Below are 22318 nucleotides of genomic sequence, written 5' to 3' on the forward strand. Positions count from 1 at the left end.
AGGTGTCACGACCTGGTAGGAAGAAAAAGAGAGAATATATTAGGTTGAAACCATTCCTTAGTGTTCAGATCACCTCTTACTCTGTGATAGGGCAGAGTAAAGAGCTCTAGCTTTTCAAGCCGCTCTTCGTATGGTAAACTCCGGAGTTCTGGAATTGTGTGGCTAGCCGCCCTCTATACTTCTTACAGGATATCCGAGTCACATTTAAAACGGGAGCTTGCAGCCTGGATGCAGTTCTCATGCTTAGTTCTCACTAAAGTTGTATATACTGTGGTAAACATGGTAGTATCCAACTTGGTGAATATCTGTCTTGAAGCTCAGAGGGTTCAAAACCCCTTAGCTGCTACCTCCCAGGAATGAACCGTGATCTTAAGGTCATGACTCACTGTCGCCCAAAGATTCTTGTGAGAGCAGACCACTGGTACAGTCCCTTCCCCCATGCTGTGCCTAACTACCTTTGTATCTCCGAAGCCAATGTAGATACACTTTACCGTGTTGATAGGCATCAGCCAGGCAGACCAGCTAATCACAATATTTAGGTCTGCTTGACATGCGTATGTACCTGCATCTTCTGTTATTTCTCTCCAAATTTTTTACTTCGTCAGCGTATAATGACACTTGGGACTCTACTATACTTGGGGGATCATTTACATACAGTATAAAGTTAAGGACCTAGGACCTTGACGTACTCCCCTAAGCACTGATATCCACGTGAAGCACTTTGAAGACTGTTGTACACAGAACTCTCGGTAATTTCTGTGTCCATCTGGCAAGCAAACAATAATTGTTAGAGTAAAACTTTTATTGGAGATGTCATTTAGAGCTCTTAGTTTTAAAGTGATTGTGTTCTTTATACTTTATGAACTATGTTTCATTGAATGTACTCATATGAAGCAGTTGAGAGTAATTCCAGACGCTTGAAATGGAATCTTCAGCAAACTTATTTACCGGATATTGCTCTTCAGTATGCAGAACTCACTCACTAACTGGACAAAAGGTGGTAGAAAGTCCTGGGTTAACCTCCATCAAACCTTGAAATAGTCAGCCTCAAAATCAATAAGTCGGTTTTAAATTTTAAGATATAAAGATGTAAGTAGTTGATTGTAAGATAAAGTTGTTAATTAATCTGCGTCTAGAGTGTTTGAATGAACTATTACTAAGATTTATATTACCCTGATACTGTTTCACTACACCATTTTGATAGTTGTAAATTAGTTGTCGTTTTAATGACTGAATGAGTTTCTGCAAAAAAAGAATAAGCCACCGTCATCTTCAAGTGACCGTGATAATTTCTAGTTTGATAATCATAGTAAGATCTAATCTTTGATTGATTTTATAATTTAGGGATGTGCAGTTGCCTTGATTACTATTGGTAGTATATTTTATAATTCAGTTCGTAAATACAATGGCAAACTTGAGACGACTGTCAAAGGAGTAATAAAATGCCTTGTCATAGTCGGATGTATTATGATTTTTTCTGGATTCCTAGGTCTCTTTGGATCTTGCTTAAATAGTAATGATGTACTTTGCTTGGTATATCTTCACACTTTATAGTTGAACTATTTAATTTTCATTAATTTTCAGTTTTCTGTTGGTTTGGTCACCATAATTATTGTTCAGCTTGGAACTGGAATAACATGCCTTTGTTATCATGTAAAGGCAAGTTTTTTCGTTGGTGATGAGCTCTTATAGTTGTGGGATAATCTACATTTGAGCATGAAGAAAGCAGTTGAAAATTATCATTTCAATAAAACGATAAGCACCATTATGGATAAAATTCATAGAGATGTAATTATCATTTCAAGCTTATTTGATTACAGCTTAAATGTTGTGGTTCACTTAATTACTTAGAATATGGAGATAAAATTCCCTCGTCCTGTCATGAAGATGGTTCCATTTACAAAAATGTATTGTCAAAATAACATGTTTTTACATTATTATTGTTTACTTGTTTGTTTTCACGAGTATATGAGTACATGCACCTTTCCGTAGTAGATTTGGTTATTGTATAAATCACTTATAAAATAGTTAGCTTGGTGGTACTATTGGTTAACCAATAGTCTTTCTCTAGTATGTTATTAAGGCGTTAAGTGACTTACAAACATAAATACTAAACTTGAGATCCTGTCTGGCTGTCCCTATGCTAATTTGTATTGCCTGTTCACAATTACTTTGACTGCAGTAAAGCTGTGAAATTTTGGTTACAGCCCTTGATTTATAAAGTGAATCTGCTTTATGATTTCAACGAGCTTCGAAATAAAAGTATGTTAGTAAACAATTGGCCTTTGTACTACAAACAGGTCTGAAGTAAGCAAATACGCTATCACTGAAGGAACTAACCACTGAAGTTTGAGTAAGTACACAATGGCTGGTAACTAGTCCGTAAAATACATTTTGTTGAACTACATGGCTTATGGGCATTCTAGTTAATTCGTTCGGTGGACAATGACTTGTCACGTGTTAATCGCCAACATCATTCAGTGTGTATTGTTGTCTGGATACAATTAATGTCACAAAGTGACACTCAAACTGTCTTATCAATCTGTATGTAGATCTTTTAGAAACCTTAATAATTGGTTCCCGTTTTGAGTCACTTTTTATGCTTTATTATGATCAAAAAATATCAGGACTGATAACAAAAAACAACCAGTTAGGTTATCTCTATATACACTAAAAATACTTGACCCTAGAAATGTAAATCTTCAAATCGCAACACTACGGATCATTATGGAACAATCAGTTGAATGGAATTCATCACTCTACATCAACTTCATTAACTACGAGAATCCATTTGATAGCGTGGACAGGCCAACACAATGGAAGCTTCTCCGACACTACGGCGTAACTGAGAAGATAGCAAATATCACACAGACTTCCGATGATGCGTTAAACTGCAAAATCGTACATGAAGGACAATTGACAGACTCGTTCGAAGTAAAGACAGGTGTCAGGCAAGGTTGCTTACTCCCACTTTTCCTCTTTCTCCTGGCGGTCGACTGGATCATGAAGACGTCAACATCTGGAGGGAAGCATGGGATAAACTGGACAGCTAGGATGCAGTCGGACGATCTAGACTTCGCAGATGATCTGGTTCTTCTATCGCACACACAACAACAAATGCAGGAGAAGACGACTAGTGTAGCAGCAGCCTCAACAGCAGTAGATCTCAATATACACAAAGGGAAAAGCAAGATTCTCCGATACAGCACAACGTACAACAATCGAATCACACTTGATGGAGACGATTTGAAAGATGTAAAAACATTTACATATCCGAGCAGCATCATTGATGAACACAGCGGATCTGATGCAGATGAGAACGCGCGGATCAGAAAAGCAACAGCAGCATATCTACAACTGAAGGACATTTGGGAATCAAAACAACTGTCTGTAAGCCAACATCAAGGTCAGAATTTTCAATACAAATGTCAACACAGTTCTAGTGTATGGGATGGAAACTTGGAAAACTACGAAAGCCATCATTCAGAAGATACAGGTGTTTATTAACATCTGTCTACGCAAAATACTTCGGATCAGTTGGCCAGACACTATCAGCAACAACCTACTATGGGATACAACAAATCAGATCCCAGAGGAAGAAGAAATCAGGAAGAAGCGCTGGAAGTGGATAGGACACACATTGAGGAAAGCACCCAACTGCGTCACAAGACAAGCCCTCACATGGAATCTTCTAAGCCAAAGGAGGAGAATAAGACCGAAAAACACATTACTTTGAGAAATGGAGACAGACATAAGAATAATGAACAATTAGATAGAACTGGAAAGGAAGGCCCATGACAGAGTGGGTTAGAGAGTACTGGTCGACAGCCTATGCTCTATTGGGAGTAGCAGGCGTAAGTAAGTAAGTAAAACATGTAAATTCGCAAACTCCGCATCACACTCTAATCTAGATAGATTGCGATTGAACAATACTGTTTTTTCACCCTCTACGAGAAGGTTTTTTTTAAGATAAAAAGCTATTTTGATTATTATTTGTAATAAATAACAATCTGTCATGGAAAACGGCACTCAAGACCAATTTATGAAGAACGTAATGATGCATTTTGCAGAAATTGGTACTTTTAATCTTTCGAGTGCTTATAGTCCATTAACTAATACCATCTATCCTTAAACATTTAAAAATTAGTGGGTATTGAATGTGTTCTATTTTTATGTGAAACTTTAAGCATTCTTGAGTTGTTTGCCAAGTACCTGAATGTTTTTACAGTCTCCTTGAAAGTCTTGGTGTCTGCGCTAGTTAGACTTCTACGGTGGTCATTTTCACGATTCCACTGAGTACATTACCTAACGAAAGGGTTAATTCTAACATTTTTAGTCATTGTTTGGTTATGGTTTATATAAAAATAGGTTACAACAAAATATTAAAGACTTAGCGATGGGGAGCGTTTGGTTCTTGAGTAGCATCAGGACTATTTTATTGAGTATCGTCAAGCTTATTACGTTAGGCTTATTTAACAAGCTAAGAATGTTTGAGTGTTTTATGGTCAACCTACTTGAATTTCAACTGAAAGAGAAATGATATCTGTTACCAAAAAGAGGGCTTATTGCAAATAACTTTAATACGTTGTTTAAACATATATTGACTTTCTTAAGTAATTTTCTACTAGTGATGTCTTGCCATTTTCATACAGGGCTAGGATGATATGCCCCTTATTTATCCTTCAGTTTATGAAGCACATAATGTTAAATATCCTGTAGAATTACTTGTAGAAAGTGTTTTATGCCCCCTTCTAGATATTCTCAAGCTAATTGTTAGCTGTCGGCTCTTAAGTATAGTTTAGTTAATACCCACGACTTAAAATACTTTGATGCTCTTCGCCTTTTCTAAACTTAGTGAACGTTTAGTTTTTAGGCAGAAGTGAGCTAATGCTTGACCAAACTTTTATTGTACAACTCACAAACTGTTTAAATGCCATACATCGTATTCACGCATATATGTGCTGTAATAGACCGATCCGTTTACAGTATCACACACAAAAACGCAAAGTTTTTACTGAAGTTAGTTATAGGAGGGGTGGTTTATGCTGAAATGTCAACTCAACCAAAAATAATGTAAATCAGGAGTTGTACCTTGTCGAATCCTTCATGAGTTCCACAAGAGCAGATTTTATAACTATATTGTCTAGAGCTCATTCAAACAAGCCTTCCAAAATATTCATTTTCAGATGTTTGGGGTCTGTGATGTACAAACTGAAATCTAAGGTTAAAATCTATCTAGAAATATATCACATACTTTACAATTACGACTGCAATAAACTAGATCCGCCAATAGCCCTTATATTTCGGGTAGCTTTCATGAGACTATTTCTCAATATTGAAAAGTATGTTATTTCTGATCAGTATTACTCCAGCCCCTACAAACTATAAGTTTTTTCTTTACTTTTACGAAATTTTGGAAGTCGAGATCACAGTTCTCCACGGGTGGAGTCAGCCGTATTTCCTTCACTGTGATTGTGTCTAGTCTATAAGATTCAGTTTATTGAAAAGACTTTATGTTTTTTTAAGGTGGTTTAGTCACCACTAGCTTTCTAAGTCTCAAGCACAAAAATCTTTACCTATGAGGCCCCTAAATGCCCTGGTACGGTCAAGAGTGGGGAGAGTCCGCTCTCCCTCTCGAAATGCTCTCACATGGCCACGCGTATATAGCCTCTGTCAGGGAAGTCCTACTCACTGCCTTCTCGTGACACTACTGTTGTTTACGAAAATGAGAGGACGAAAAGCGAATATCCGGCGCTTTAGCCGGATTTCAAACCAATGGTGCACATGGGCTTTAGTATCCTGAAGGAAAAAATGGCGTATGAAGCAATTGTTGGTCACCGGCTACCATGGGACTGCATCTCCTTATGATGCTCCACTGCCTTGTGGATCAGACCTTCAGGTTGAAGGCTCGGGGTGTGGCCCTCTTAGAAAACTACCTGCTTCGGTTTGGGCACCCGGACAGTATCACAGCCCTCACACAAATCAAATGAGATTTGTGTGGCGCGTATGTATTTGGTGCCCCCTTGTACCAATATCTGTGTTAAAATAAATAATAATAAATGATGAAGCCTATGTTATTTTTACCCTATTGTCACAGTAAGCATTACGTACTAATATAATTTACAAATATTCTCTAGTAGAACAAATGCATGAAGTGCATGTATTACGAAAATCACATTCCTCACCAAAAAATCGATTTTACTGAGATTAAAAATTAAGTGCAGAGATCTTGTTGCTGAATGAGATGATTGAAGCTTTATGTCGAAAGGTACCATCAGTTCATTGTTTTCGATTTGAATTTTCCTAATGCATGAAAGTTAAATGAATGATCAGATGAATCTAATAAATATTGTCATTTTTAATGATCACTGTAATGCTTCCTTTATCAACTATAATAATGACAGTATTCTTAAAGTTGTTAACAATCTTTTGTGATTGTACACTCAATTAAGTTTGGTAAGATGAAATATTAAATATTATTCAAGTAACTATACATTCATTTCTACAATCATATAATCAATAATATTACTTTATTTTACAGGGTTGTACTGATGTATTAAATCAATTCGGTAGCCAATTTCTAACTATTGGTACAGTTTTCTCATTTATGTTCATAATCCTTGAAATAATAACAATTGGATGTTCCATATATTTAACTGCATATATCGATGCAAAAGATCAGAGATGACATTATTATTATTTCTTGTCGTATCAATCATTGAGATTATTATTATTATCACTATCATTATTATTATTATGAATGGTTAAGAAGTCATTGAAATTAGTACACTATTGATCTTTTGCAAAATGATTTACAATATCTTTGTAAGTAAATAAGATGTAATTAGAAATCATTATTATATTTACATGTTTTTTTATGTAAATGCTTTATATTTGTCTTTCACTTTTATTTTTCAAATTGTTGAGTAAATAAAACATCTCATAACATAATTTATCCATTTAGAAGAATCCTTTAAAAGATGTTCATTTTGAAAGTTAGATAGTCATTTGTGTTATTGAAAGATTATAGTTCTATGAATGATTGTATTATTTGGTTGAAATCATGAGTCAATTGAAGCCAAACCACCATGGAAAACCTGGAAGCACTGGATGGCCGTTTCGTCCTAGTATGGGACTCCTCAGCAGTGCGCATCCACGATCCCGCACTCCGCGAGATTCGAACGCAGGACCTATCAGTCTCGTGCGCGAGCGCTTAACCAACTAGACCACTGAGCCGGCATCCACTGGTGTTAATGTCTAACTTCAACCAATCCACGAAGTTGCGCGACCGTACACCATTGTCTTCAGTGAGTTCCTATCTCACAACAGACCTGGTTGAACCCCACTGGTAACGACTTCTCACTAGAATTCCAGGAGTGTCTCCTGAAGTCAGTCACTAGTGAGCAGGTGATTATTATTATCAGAATGGGTTTTGTGGAGATTTTTAGAAATAACACTGGTTGAAATCATAAGTAAATCGAAGCCAGACCACCGTGGAAAACCTGGAAGCACTGGACGGCCGTTTCGTCTTGGTATGAGACTCCTCAGCAGTGCGCATCCACGATTGTATTTTTTGTTGAAATCCAACCAGTTTTTATATATGGAATGTGAATTTTATAATTTCTAATCAATATATTATTACTGGATGAGGAAATTGAAAAGACATGAGAACAATATGATCAGTTGTGTAGACAGGGTAACTGTGAATGTTTTCATGAAGATGTTTAAGTATTAGTAATCAAAAAATCTGTATTGAAACAATCGTTGTGATATTATGTATTGCTAATTGTCTGAATTGTCTCGTTGTTGATTGTAAGGACCATAGTTATTCAATTTCTTATTGAAGTATGTGCACTCTGAGTGGGCTGCCACACTATTATCATTAAGTTACAAGTAATTTTAAGCAAATTTGAAAGATTCAAACCCTTACAAATGAATTATACTTCATATCCGAGACACAAGCTATTAGCTATCTGGACTCTGGAGTTAAGTGGATGATGTGTTGAGTGGTTAAAGAGAAATCTGCTAGGTTTAAGTCCCAGTGTGAACGTTAATACGGGTCCAGGTCTCTAATGGGACGAAACTTGCATCCTGAATTCCACAGTTAGCCAGTATCTACCTGTGATAATTAGAAGTATTTGAATTATTGCACGAATTAGGAATCCCATAAGCAACGCAATTTAGACTATGAAAAACTAGATGAGCACTAATGAACGTATTGTATTCAGAATTCGAAATCAGGCAGTCATCCAGTTCATATAAATACCACACTAATTCTGCCTTGAAGAGCTTGTGACTTAATGGCAGTTTTAAGGCAATCCACTAAGAATGCACATGTATCAAAAAGAGACTAATTACAATATTTGGCATCAACAGCGGACTAACTCTAAACCATTACAGATACATTATTTATGATTATGAAAAGTACTTTTTCAATGACCAGTTATCATTGGATTTTTAATCCTATTCTTTCTTTAGTCATAATAAAATTGTTTAGAGAGGTAACTTCACAAGCCATAAAGTAATTAACTATCATCCCCTATTCTCATTTCAAACATATAAGTGTACTACTAAACGAAGGGATTATATAACCGTATTGTTTTCAAAGTTGAGTTTAGCCAACAGAACAAGAAAAAGCAAATAATTCACTAACTCTCGTACTTATAAACCTCTTCATAAACTTTTTCACCGATAAATTATTTTTTATCAGTATAGGTGTCATGGAGATTAATAAGTTTTTGATTGAGATCATGAACCGCTTGATGTCGGACCACCGTTGGGAACCTGGAAGCACTGGACGGCCGTTTCGTCCTATTGTGGGATTGGTTGGTGTTAGATACTAACACCATTGGATTCTGGTTCAGTGGTCCAGTAGGTCAAGCGTTCGCGCGCGAGACCGAAGGCCCTGGATTCGAATCTCGCGAGCGGGATCGTGGATGTGCGCTGCTGAGTTCCACAATAGGACGAAACAATCGTCTAGTGCTTCCAGGTTTCCAACGGTGGTTCGACATCAAGCGGTTCATGATCTCAATCAAAAAATTAGTTTTTATCTAAATGAGCATCGGGTTAATTTTCAAATGTTTTATTTACCAAGTGGTTAGCTTATCACCACAGTTTTACTCAAAATGATGTGATAAAATTCGCAAACTAAAATTATTCAGATATATGATAAATAACTTTATATGTACAATTGTTGAAATCTGTGATCATTTAGATTTAAACAGTATAGAATATTATAACCAGAAAATTTTCATTTCAGTTCAAACCCAAACAACATACCAACATTTTACTGAAATATCTTCAAATGTACAAATAGAGGATTGATAATTGTATTCAGTTAAAAGAGATCAAATATGTTATTGAATAACTGAAAATGCAAATACATTCCGGGTATTTTACATCAGTAGGTGAACTGATATCAAATGTTTTCATAATACTTACTTACTTACTTACTTACGCCTGCTACTCCCAATAGAGCATAGGCTGTCGACCAGTACTCTCTAACCCACTCTGTCATGGGCCTTCCTTTCCAGTTCTATCTAATTGTTCATTATTCTTATGTCTGTCTCCATTTCTCAAAGTAATGTGTTTTTCGGTCTTATTCTCCTCCTTTGGCTTAGAAGATTCCATGTGAGGGCTTGTCTTGTGACGCAGTTGGGTGCTTTCCTCAATGTGTGTCCTATCCACTTCCAGCGCTTCTTCCTGATTTCTTCTTCCTCTGGGATCTGATTTGTTGTATCCCATAGTAGGTTGTTGCTGATAGTGTCTGGCCAACTGATCCGAAGTATTTTGCGTAGACAGATGTTAATAAACACCTGTATCTTCTGAATGATGGCTTTCGTAGTTTTCCAAGTTTCCATCCCATACACTAGAACTGTGTTGACATTTGTATTGAAAATTCTGACCTTGATGTTGGCTTACAGACAGTTGTTTTGATTCCCAAATGTCCTTCAGTTGTAGATATGCTGCTGTTGCTTTTCTGATCCGCGCGTTCTCATCTGCATCAGATCCGCTGTGTTCATCAATGATGCTGCTCGGATATGTAAATGTTTTTACATCTTTCAAATCGTCTCCATCAAGTGTGATTTGATTTTTGCATGCTGTGTTGTATCAGAGAACCTTGCTTTTCCCTTTGCGTATGTTAAGACCTACTGCTGTTGAGGCTGCTGCTACACTGGTCATCTTCTCCTGCATTTGTTGTTGTGTGTGCGATAGAAGAACCAGATCATCTGCGAAGTCTAGATCGTCCGACTGCATCCTAGCTGTCCAGTTTATCCCATGCTTCCCTCCAGATGTTGACGTCTTCATGATCCAGTCGATCGTCACGAGAAAAAGAAAGGGTGAAAACATCTTCTCGATAATGTTTTCATAATAATGGTAATAATTACATGATAATAGTTTTATTGTTTGTCATATATTTAACAATACGGAAATTTTGGCGTTAAAAGGTGATTAGTACTAGTTCATAGCCTTAGTAACAGATCAGTCATACAAAATTTGAAACCATGAATTTTTTTTTGATTCAGAAATAGTTTATACTCATATAAAACCTACCTTAGTAATAAAACTCTCTGATGATATTAAAGTTAATAGGGGTGATATTATCATTACATCATAACGGAATGTCTATTGGTTTTTTATTCACATTTCGTAGATAAAGATCTTAACAAGTTAATAAGTGATTCAATTGTTATTTAAAATGAATTAAAATGTATAAATCTATCAATATAGGACAAACCATTATAAACTTAATGATTTAATTTGTTTATATAAGTCAGCGATAAATAATGTAAAACTTGACACAAAGTCTCATCGATTTAATTATAATCAACACATCAGCACAATGTGAGGTAGAATAGAAATGACATCAAAAGAAGTAGAAAGGAACGATTATGAAGAGTACCGAATGAAAATCAACTGAAGATTTAAATAGGGGATTTTAGATTAAAGGTAATATATACCATTGAAATCTGATTTTGAACCATTTTACTACAAATGACAATTATCCGTGGTACATAACGAAAGTAAGGTTAAAAAATATAAATAAGTTGAATTCATGAGTCAATTGGAGCTAAGCCACCATGGAAACTTGGAAGCACTGGACGACCGTTTCGTCCTAGTATGGAACTTCTCAGCAGTGCGCACCCACGACCCCGCCTTAAGAGATTCGAACCCAGAATCTATCGGTACCGCGCGTGAACGCTTAACCTATGAGCATATGTTCATATGCTCACTAGTGACGGTCTGCAAAAGGTATTTCCTGGAGTTCTAGTGAGAGTCCGTGACCATTGGAATTCAACCGGGTCTGTTGTAAGATGATAACTCACTGAAGACAATGGTGGGCGGTGGCTCAATTTCGCGGATTGGTTGAAGTTAGATATTAGCAAGGTCAGATACCGGTTCAGTGGTCCAGAGATCAAGCGCTCAGGCGCGAGACCGATAGGTCTTGGCTTCGAATCTCTCGAGATGGGATCGTAGATGAGCATTGTTGAGGAGTCCCGTACTAGGACAAAACAGTTGTCCACTGCTTCCATGTTTTTCATGGTGGTCTAGCTTCAATCGACTGATGAACTCAACTATTGGATTATTTCTTCGACAGTAATGAGCTCTAGTACTCACGCTATCAGTAGTTTAGATTCAAGTTCAAGCGTGATTCCAACCAGAGATAATTTTTTATCACCATGTTATATCTTTATGAATTTAGGCGTAAGAGTGTGCTCCCGGATATATTGAGCACATATTTCGATAACACTTAAACCAATCACTATTTTATCAATTTATATGATCATGTCCTCTAAATTTTTTGTTAGAGCAAAAGAAATAAAACCAAAATCGTTTCATTTAACAAATACCTATTTCTAATCAGTGAGGGGTTTCTTGGATATTATAGTAATCTAATAGTTGATTTCATGTGCTGATTGAAGCTAGATCACCATAGAAAACATGGAAGCAGTGGACAACCGTTTCGTCTTGGTATGGGACTCCTCAACAACGCTCATCTACGATCCCACCTCAAGAGATTCGAATCCAGGGCCTATCGATCTTGCGCTCAAACGCCTAACTTGTTGACTACTGAGCAGGTATCCAACGGAGTTAATGTCTAACTTCAACCAATCCAAGAAATTGAGCTACCGTCCATCATTTTCTTCAGTGAGTTACTATCTCACAACATCATCACATCAGTTATTCTCTATTGTAACCATCTTCAAACGACAATAATAACCGATTATATAATTTTTTTAATTATATATAGATAAATATGAATGATAATTGATCGAAGTCATAAATGTTTTAGTGCTATTCACTAACTTTGATCACAAATCAACTTCTGCATATGTGATTAAATGAAATACTCTTCATTGATATGATTATAGTTTAGTTTTAGCTAGTGACATGATTGTAATATTCTAATGATATCTCTTTTCTTTATTCCTTTTTAAAGGAAAAGAAATATCAGTAATGATTATTCAGTTTATATTGTGCAATGCAATGATTACAAAATACAAAATATTATGTCATTACAAAATTAGAAAAACACTCACTATAGATAATGTACATAATTAACCATTAATAATGATATGAAATGATCATTCCAATTAATAGAAGACATTTAACAGTATAAATGTAGAATTATTCAAGTCAAAGGTCAAAAAATTGACTTGATTAATAGAGTTTGGTTAAAATTATTGATTAGGCAAATATGATATCGACTTGGTATTGTTTTACTTGAATCTTCCAATTGATGTTTAGGGCTGCTATTGATCAGTCTCTTATTGACATATATGCATAATATGCGTATTACCTTGATAATGTTTTAATTCACAAGCATTATAAGCAAAGATGAATAGTGGCTAGCATAGTCAGTCAGTCTGTCACAACATAGAACTTCGTACGTTCGTACATCAGCTCGAGTTGCCATACCACCGTGATGCAGTTGTCGACCCAAATCCCATAGTGGTAGAGTTAGTAAGAGTATAAGCAGTGATCGGAAAGATTAGTTTTTAAAGATGTTATTCAAGGAGTGTAATCTGGTTAAATAAATTTGGAAAGAGAAAAAAAAGAAAAGGATATGAAGAACTCAGAAGATTAGAATTTGGGAGAACGCAATGAGTGGATGCACTTGCGCCATTGCAAACGATTTTGAGCCATCTCATTCAAGGTCTCTAACCATCGGTTGCTATCGTCTCGCGGATCCCAACTAGGTAGTCTAAACCTACCGAAATGGCTCAGTCCACTTCTTAGTGACTTCATGGATTTGTGCCATTTTTTGATCTGGCCACCTATGATAATTTAAAGTATTTGAATTATAGTACCAAATAAGAGTCCCAGAAATGACGCAAATGGATTAAGAAGTATTAGATAAGCACGAACGAATGTACTATATTTGGAATTCGAAATCAAGCATTCAACCCCGAATCTACTTCTACACTTGAACTTGAACAATAAAGAAAAGGCGCAAAATATAATTCAAAGCTTTACTCTGAAGCTCCTTTATGTGGAGAACACAAACCCATTTATAGGCTTATTGTTAACCTTTAAATACTCGAAACACTTAAAAACATTACAATTTAGGTTACAGAAGAAGTAATCATCCACTTAGTTTGACACATAATTTATCAGTTCCTTAGGAGTCTTCGTGGTGCATGCTGATCGGAAGAACTGTTTCCAGCCTTCTCCTAGCTTTAGAAGATGTAATCGATGAATTCCCATGGGATCTCAACAACAAGCTCGTAGTGTTTGAAAACTTATGCTTCACGTCATTGTGGAAAGAAAGTAAACAAGAGAAATTAATCATAGATGTCCTTAATAATGAACAAAAGTATAGTTCTAAACAGGCTGAATATTTATCAAATAGATAGATAAAGATTAGTAATTGCGGAAAAAAGGTAGCGTAAACTATTGAGATAAAATGCCGAAATCGAAACCCAGTGTAGTCACAAAGGACGTCAGAAAGGTAGGCAGTAAAACATGAGTCGAGGAGAGGGAGATGACAATATTTTGAAAAACTGAAGGCTAAGACTGTGGGCAGAGAGTTTAATTAATGTATTTTACTAAAATTATCCCAAAGGCTTCACCAATGATCAAAAGACAGAAGCCAGTTCTCTTTGTAAAGGTTTCCATATGTCTTATGGATGACTACGAATGATGAGTCTGTCTTGATTAAATAATTCATGTTTATAAAGTGCCTAATTATGAAGCTTCTTGTGGATACTATTTTAACAATTTTGGATACCCTTCTTGAATCTCATTAGATGGAACGCTCATGGAATAACCAATAAAATTAACTTCACCGTAGCAGGTGAACTAACCAACCCACATGGAAGTCAGATCTGATAGCTATCTTTTAAGTTCGTATGGAACATTGGTCGACTGGAGAACATCAACCTTTAGGTTAATACGAGCAACATTCTTGTCACATTAAAAAAATATATCCTTTCTATAGTATCTATGTCGTTTATTTTCTGGTTCTTCAGCCTTATCTCGTTGGATATTCATTTTCTATAGGTATTACTCTTAGGAGGTTCGTTACTGCAAATTTATCAGATTCATTGTGAAAAGATATATAATTAAGTTCCACTTCCCACTAATAAGAGTGATTTATAGAAGCTCAATATCTGGCCATTCCATGAAAGTCTTCTGTAAACAGATCTCAGATTTCAATGAGGTTTTCTAAAGTTTTCGAAATAGAGAGAGTGAATGTTCAATCTTTCTCACCAAGAGTAAGTTTTATTGCTGGTTGGCGTTTGTTGGAGTTCTATAGAATATGACCTAAAGCAGATTTATTTTCTTACATAATAAAATTACCATCCTATTTTGGTGGAGTTTCGTTCTGTGAGAAGGATGGTTCAGTCTGAACAACATCATCATTATTTCTCTCCCTTTCTGATATTTATTTTAAGTTTCAACATATATCCCACAATTTTAGGCAACCCTTCTTCACAATCAGTAATCTTGATTTATTTATTTGATGGATATTCAAGCACTTGTTAACTACATTTTTGTTTCCTACTAATTATATTTAATAATAGATAACTTCATTTAAAACCGACTAGAAGGGGTAAAGACGCCTTGCTATGTAATTCATCTACAGGTTAAGATCGTCGAATCATACGGAAACAACATCGTCAAATAGTCTTCAATATATTGCGTAACCTACCTCATTCATGTATTCAAGCAGTCAGTAATCTTATTGTTCAATGATTTTCTTGATCTGGAATGAATAAAAACGTAGTGGGATGGATATGCTCTTTCGTAGACTGACAAAAATTTAGATTACCTAGACGGACAATAAGTCATAAATTTGTCCTCAGCTCCTGGGACACCTTCCAACTATGTTTCTTTCAATCTAGTATGGCCCTACAAAAACCAAATGGGTGCTTAAAGTCCGCAAAATCTACAGATCGTTTCACATAGTAATCAGAGGCAGTATCCGTCAACAAAACTAATTGTGGGACTGTATCATAAGCACTGATCGAACGGCAAGTTGCGAAATCCGATTGCGCACTGATTATTAAATTGATTGTTGACGTCAGTTTGAATCCATATTATTCCGCACACAATTTAAACAGAAAAGAGCAAAACTTTTTTGAATGAATGCCTATATCCCTCACAAGTCAACGACACTGCAGATCGATTCTACCGACAGTCAAAAGCTTACAATTCCAGTGTAAATGCACCACAGTCTATAGGCTTACTTCCATCTGTCTTTCTGGAAATTCGAAATACAATTGAAGCTGTAGCTGGATGCACTACAGCCTAGCTCTTTCATGGCACGGTGACTCAGTTTTCTGGAAACACTATGAGCCCTCCATCTTCCGCAATAAATATGAACATTACTTTCTACATGAGTAGACTAATAAATGCCTTATGGTTTACTATACACGCCTTTATACCTTATGATTTATGATACCGACCCTTTTGATGGGTTAATGAAAGACCCTACAAAATTCTGACAAGTTAATCAAGTAATTAATCGTTTGTCAGAGTGGAAAAGACAAAATTTCAGGATTGATCAGCTAACAACAGTCTATTTAGAAGATACACCTCTTCTGACAAAATCATGGGGTTCTCAATACAGCCAAAAGAATAATCAACTTAGGTCATTTTTTGCGCATTTCATGTTTGGCATCAAAGTGGAATTATTATTAATTGCATAATTTCGTAATATAAAAGTGTAAACAGTGAGATGCTGCTAAACTTGTTAAGCAAATAAAAAAAAATGTTTATCAACTGTCATCTCGTCGAATTTCAACTTCCAACTAGTAACATCAAATGGTCCTCATAACTCTTAGTAAGAAAAGGTGAAGTGGAGTCGTTTCTTATATATTCAACATTAATGCCGACCTTGTTAGTTTTAATAGATACTATTGGTTGAAAACACTAAGTTAGGCATTACCAATAACTCACAAAATAATCTTATATAGAACACTTCTTGTCTTATAGATAGATAATTGTAATTTAGGTGGTTTTGTTCTTTGAACTAGATGGTTTGGTCGTGAAACGTTGATTGTTCTTCTGAACAACATCAGTAGCACAAAGTTTCTGTAGAAATGAATCGTCCAATCGACCTCGATCTTCATCGGTTATTGTTAACCTTTAAGCTGTCATTGTATGCTTTATTATTTTGATTATATTTTCCATTGACTTGATTCTTGGTCCTAAATTTTTCCATGATTTTTTTTGTGTAATAAATAACTATTTCAGGTTTGTTTTATATTTTAACTATTTTCAACTTTGACTAAATCGACAATAACAAAACATAACAGAATGAGATGAATTCATTTACATTGTGGTTCTTCTTCAGCTGCTTACAACCTAGAAACAATCATAATAATTACTTGTAACCAATGTAAATATTGTATATCATATTAATGAAGATTAACGAAAGAACAACAACATTACGGAAGGATTATAAACTAGTAGAGGAGATGAATACGTACTAACTTACTTAGTTACTTACGCATGTTACTCCTCGTGGAGGAGCATAGGCCGCCCACTAGCTCTCTCCATTCAATCATGTCCTGAACAATCCTTTCCAACTCTTTTCACATCTGTTTCTATTTCTCAACGTAATATGTTCTTTGGCCTTTGTCTTTTTCGCTTCCCTTCAGAATTTCAAGTTAGGGGATAAATAGTTGTGTGGTAATTAATGTAAAACTTTTAGAATAGAAATATTTCTGAAAACACATTGAAACACATTAAGGCAATATCGAGGCATACGCTCAGTATATACACATATATTAATAAGAGACTGATCATTTGCAGTCTTAAACCTCAATAGGAAGATACAAGTAAAACAATACCAAGTGAATTCACATTTCTAGTAGTTGAAAATTGACATCAAAACTACATGGTGACAAGCATAAAATTGGATAACTGACGGAGTGAAATAATAAAATAAAACGATTTATAATTGAGAAAATGAAGTATTTTTTTTTGATTGAATGATGAAAGAGTAAGAGTATCCAGGGGAGGGAAAGGTTCACAGCCTGTTTTTTTTTTGTTTTTTGAATACCTAGATTTAGTTTTAAATTATTAATAGTAATGGCTTAGATGAAATATGGTAAATTCGAAGTTGTTATTTTGGTTTTAAGTTACATTTATCAATTCATCAATGTACAATAACAATATAATAGTAAACTTCCAACTAAAGAAAATTTAGACTTCCTCACTTATCTTTATGTCTTGTAAACGTATTACTACGTAGTTATATCGTTATTAATGACTCTTTTGATGGCTCTTTGAACTAACTTGGATTTGATCGAAATATGAATACCACCTACTGTCGTATAGAATTATCGACTTAATTCACGTTACAGAATAATGGACTAAAATAAGTTAAATACGAGAGTGAATTTTGAATACATATGTTTCATACATATATTTTTGTCCTAGAGAGATAATAAGAAAAAAAAAATGAAGCGGGAAAGCAGACTGAAGAGGGCAAACATGCCAACTATATTCGATAAAGCGTGATTCAATATCTTAGAGCCGGATAAAAATAAGCTGAAAACATGTGATGAATAAGGTAAGCAATTTATATACATACGCTCATATAAAAAAACAGTCAAACTTATAAGCGTATAAAAGTGACATGATCAAAATAGGAATCAAGATGAATAAATAAATCGGTCCGTTTGGAAGCTAGAATAATCCATATGGACTTGACAATAGTACTGGACACTAAAACTTTTCCAGAATTCTATCAGTTAAAAAAAATTCTCATATTCCTCAATCTTCGTATACATTTTCCCTTCCATTGATTATAAGCTTCATTATTTATCTAAACTGGAATGTGAAAATAAGTATCATCCTATTCTGTTGTATCCAATGTGTTTTCATGTATTTTTTTTTCATGAGTTTGTTTATTTTTCTTCTCTATATTCAGTATATATTAATAACTATTATGACTATTCACTTGGTATTGTTTTACTTGAATCTTTCCATTGATGTTTTAGGACTGAAACTGATCAGTCTGTTATTGGTATATATGCATACTTTGCGTATGCCTCGATATTGTCTTAATTCACAGGCTTTTTATAAGCAATGATGGAGAGTGGCTAGCGGTGGAATCCAGGACGCGCGTTTCGTCCTATTTGGGGCTCGTCAAATCGAAGTCGAAATAGTAACATTGAGTATTTTTCAAAGGTCAATAAATATTCATATGTATCAGTTTGATGTATCCCTTCTTTGTATTGTGGAAGTTGCTATGGTTCTCGATTTCAAGTCCCAAATAGGATGAAACGCGCATCCTGGATCCCACTGCTAGCCATTATCTATCATTGCTTACAAAAACACTCAAAAGTAGTTTACTTCTAAAGTGATTATAAGATTTTCACTTCATGAATTATCGCCTTCACTACTTGATAAATGCTTCGGTAATGCTAAGAATATGTAAATTCACTGTTTTTGGCAAATTTCTAGTTACTTTGTAAATGACTTGAACGCTGAGTTCCATGATCGAACACCATATGAACACGGATTATTTGATCAAACAGATCAGAGTTCAAATTCATCTTAAAGATAAGTAGAAAACTTATCAATGTCAGTCACTCTCCATCCTTTTAAGATTGATGATATCTTATACATCCGTTTAGAAATTAACTTTGTTTGCACCTTAGATTTCAAATTTTAAGTTGATTTTAAAAGACTCAAATTTATTTTATTTTAAATTTTGAAATTCCAAAACTTCTTGAGGGTGTACAATTTCTTGTTGTGCCAATGAGGTATGTCAACTAGATCCGATGCATATATTTTCCTGGCCCTACGTTGTAGGTGACCGATTGAATGAGGTTCAGCTTATATCAAACATTGGAATAAAATATTCTGCACGACATATTTTACATTTGTATAACATTATTTAAAAAGTGTTGTTTTTCTTTTAATAGAGAAATGATGATAACTTACTTACTTACGGCTGTTACTCCTCATGAAGGAGCATAGGTCGCTCACCAGCATTCTCCACCCAACCCTGTCCTGCGCAGTCCTTTCCATCTCTATCCAGTTGTTATTCATCATTTTCATATGTGCTTCTATTTCCCGATGTAATCTGTTCTTTGGCATTCCTCTTTTCCGCTTCCCTTCAAGATTCCAGGTTAGCACTTGCATCGTGATGTAGTTTGATGATTTGAGTAATGTATGTCCTATCCATTTGCATCGTCTTTTTCTAATTTCTTCTTCAGCTGGAAGCTGGTTTGTTCTCTCAAACAGTAGATTGTTGCTGATGGTATCCGGTCAATGAATGTTGAGTATCTTGTGTGGACAACTATTCATAAATACTTGTACCTTCTTGATGATGGTTCTAGTAGTTCCCCATGCTTTCCATTATTTCAGTAATAAAATATTTATTATCATTAGTCTCACCTGCAAGCATTCGTTCATCAACATATTGAACAAGAAACCAATATTCACTATTCACTAGATCTCTTAACAGAATGAAGAACTAACAATGTTAATTAGGTTGCAGAGATGTTTCGAAAGTTTGAAACTAGATATCATCATGAACTGATATCTGTCGAAGTGTCAATAACAACCTGAGTATACTAGATAGTTATTTCATTGGAGTTCAAACCTACTTCGTAATGTACACATACAGTAAACAGTGACAAAAGTTAGTTGTGGAATTAAAATGTACTTAAAAATCAGTTTTCAATTGTTTTAGAAATAAGCTTGTGATTTTGTTATTCAATTATGTGATAATCTTAGTTGTAAGTCATGACCATTTCTGGTTTTGCAGTCGTAAGTTCGAATCCTACTTCGTATGAGTTCCCGATAATGTTGACAATCTTCTCAGGAACTCCATAGTGTCGAAGAAGTTTCCATAATGTTCTCCTGCCCACACAGTCAAACGCCTTCTCATTGTCAAGGAAGCTGATGTATAGTGACGAGTTCTACTCAAATAATTGTTCGATGATGATCAGTAGTAACGCAATTTGGTCTGTGCACGACCGATCCTTATGAAATCCAGCTTGTTGATCTCGAAGTTAGGCGTCTACTGCATCTTTCATCCAGTTCAGCAACACTCTGTTAAAGACTCCCTGGTAATGACAGTAGTGTAATGCCTCCATAGTTTTCATATTTGCTCAGATCTCCTTTCTTTGGAATCTTGATTAGGTGTCCTTCTTTCCAGTCTATCGGCACTTGTTCCTCCTCCCAAATCTTCTTGAATAGAAGGTGAAGCATGTTTGTAGTTGCTTCGATGTCTGACTTCAGTGCTTCAGCTGGTATGTTGTCAGGTCGTGCTACTTTCCCGCTCTTGATTTGTTTGATAGCCATCCTGGAGTTAATAATTAAATAATATGTAAGGTATTTCTTCTTTGTTTGTTTTAAACTTGGTTTACTATAAATATGTTTTTAGTCAATACATGTATATTAGTATCACAATGAGGTTTGTGGAGGTTGTACTAGTTTTACTAGTTAAGATCACAAGTCAGTTTGAAGCTAGATCACCATGGAAAACCTGAAAGCACTGAACGGCCGTTTCGTCGTAGTGTGGGATTGTTAAACTAGGTCGTTTGATAAGTTTAGAAAAGAAAAAAACGACAAAATTGGTTGAATACAATGAATTCATTTTGTATTACCGATTTCTATCAATTGTTAATAGCCTAAAATTACAACTGATGATAATAATTATTGTAGATCATCAACATCGATGATCTCTATCGAATAATCGGAGGCTTACTCGAGTTAGACGGGAGTGGTATGACCAACAACTAACGTCGAAGTCATATCTTGTGGTTAGCACTTTATGTGGATTACCTTTTCATCGTATCAAGGTACTATGGATGCTATGAAGACCGTACAACACAAAGGATGTTATTACGGAAATATACTAGTAAGAATGAGTACAGAGAAGATAGTGAGACGACAACCATCACCACTACCACATGGGCCAGTCCATGACATACGGTTGACTGATGCCCGTTGATTGCCCTTGACTTTGACAGGGATCGATGATCTGTCCGATATTCAGTGACTCAACTTCCGGATGATTTGGCTACGGTTCAATGACATTTCATTGGCCCTTCATTATCAACAAGGATTGAACATAATTAAATCGTTGAAGTTAATATGAATGTTTTTAAAACGGAAACCAAAAATAAATCATAAGAAGAATGTTATGATACAAAAAATGGATGAATAAATTAAGATTAATTAAAATGAAAAATCAATGTTAGTTAAACAACCATTGAAAACCTGAAGGTATTTAACAGAGGTTTAGACATAAATTTCTGGGTTTGATTAACACTCAATTACTATGGGATAGAATGTCTAATCATATTTCCCTTTTGTATAGATAAGTCAAATTATAAATGTATGAGTTTAGGTGTTGTGGAGAATGTTAAGATTTTGATTGAAATCATGGGCCAATTGAAGCTGGACCACCATGGAAAATATGGAAGCACTGGACTGCCGTTTCGCTCTAGTACAAGACTCCTCAGCAGTGCGTACCCACGATCCCGCACCCAGCGAGTTTCGAACCCAGGACCAACTAGACCACTGAGCCGGCATCAAATGGTATTAATGTCCCATACTAGGACGAAACGGCCGTCCGCTGCTTCCAGGTTTTCCATAGTGAGCTAGCTTTAATTGACTCGTGATTTCAATCAAAATCTTAACAATCTCCACAACACCTAAACTGATAATTACCATGTGCTCACTAGTGACTAGCTTCGTGAGAAAATTCTCGGAGTTCTGGTGAGAAGCCGTGACCAGTGGAGCTAGTCCGTGTCGGGTAGAAACAGGTGTCTATCTCAGTACAATGGAAGATGGTCACGCAACTTCGTGGATTGGTTGAAGTTAGACATTAAAACCATTG

The 22318-nt window shown here is 35.5% G+C and overlaps 1 protein-coding gene across 1 annotated transcript; it reads left to right on the forward strand.

Moving 5' to 3' along the window:
* The first annotated feature begins 1186 nt into the window (after nt 1–1186).
* MS3_00002408 (uncharacterized protein) lies at nt 1187–7363 on the forward strand. Its single transcript, XM_051209982.1, has 5 exons — nt 1187–1309; nt 1345–1533; nt 1585–1788; nt 1821–1907; nt 6542–7363. The coding sequence occupies exons 3-5, from the start codon at nt 1717–1719 to the stop codon at nt 6686–6688; spliced, it is 306 nt and encodes a 101-aa protein (XP_051075468.1). The 5' UTR covers nt 1187–1309; nt 1345–1533; nt 1585–1716; the 3' UTR covers nt 6689–7363.
* Nucleotides 7364–22318: the final 14955 nt, after the last annotated feature.

Source organism: Schistosoma haematobium, chromosome 1 (genome assembly GCF_000699445.3).
Source record: "Schistosoma haematobium chromosome 1, whole genome shotgun sequence".
Lineage (NCBI taxonomy): Eukaryota > Metazoa > Platyhelminthes > Trematoda > Strigeidida > Schistosomatidae > Schistosoma > Schistosoma haematobium.

Excerpts from the sequence above, each read along its gene's own strand:
- MS3_00002408 (XM_051209982.1), top strand. The coding sequence starts at position 1,717 with ATGAAGAAAGCAGTTGAAAATTATCATTTCAATAAAACGATAAGCACC. Across the intron at positions 1,789-1,820 it reads TGGATAAAATTCATAGAGAT|CTTAAATGTTGTGGTTCACT; the intron begins GTAATTATCATT and ends ATTTGATTACAG. Across the intron at positions 1,908-6,541 it reads ATGGTTCCATTTACAAAAAT|GGTTGTACTGATGTATTAAA; the intron begins GTATTGTCAAAA and ends TTTATTTTACAG.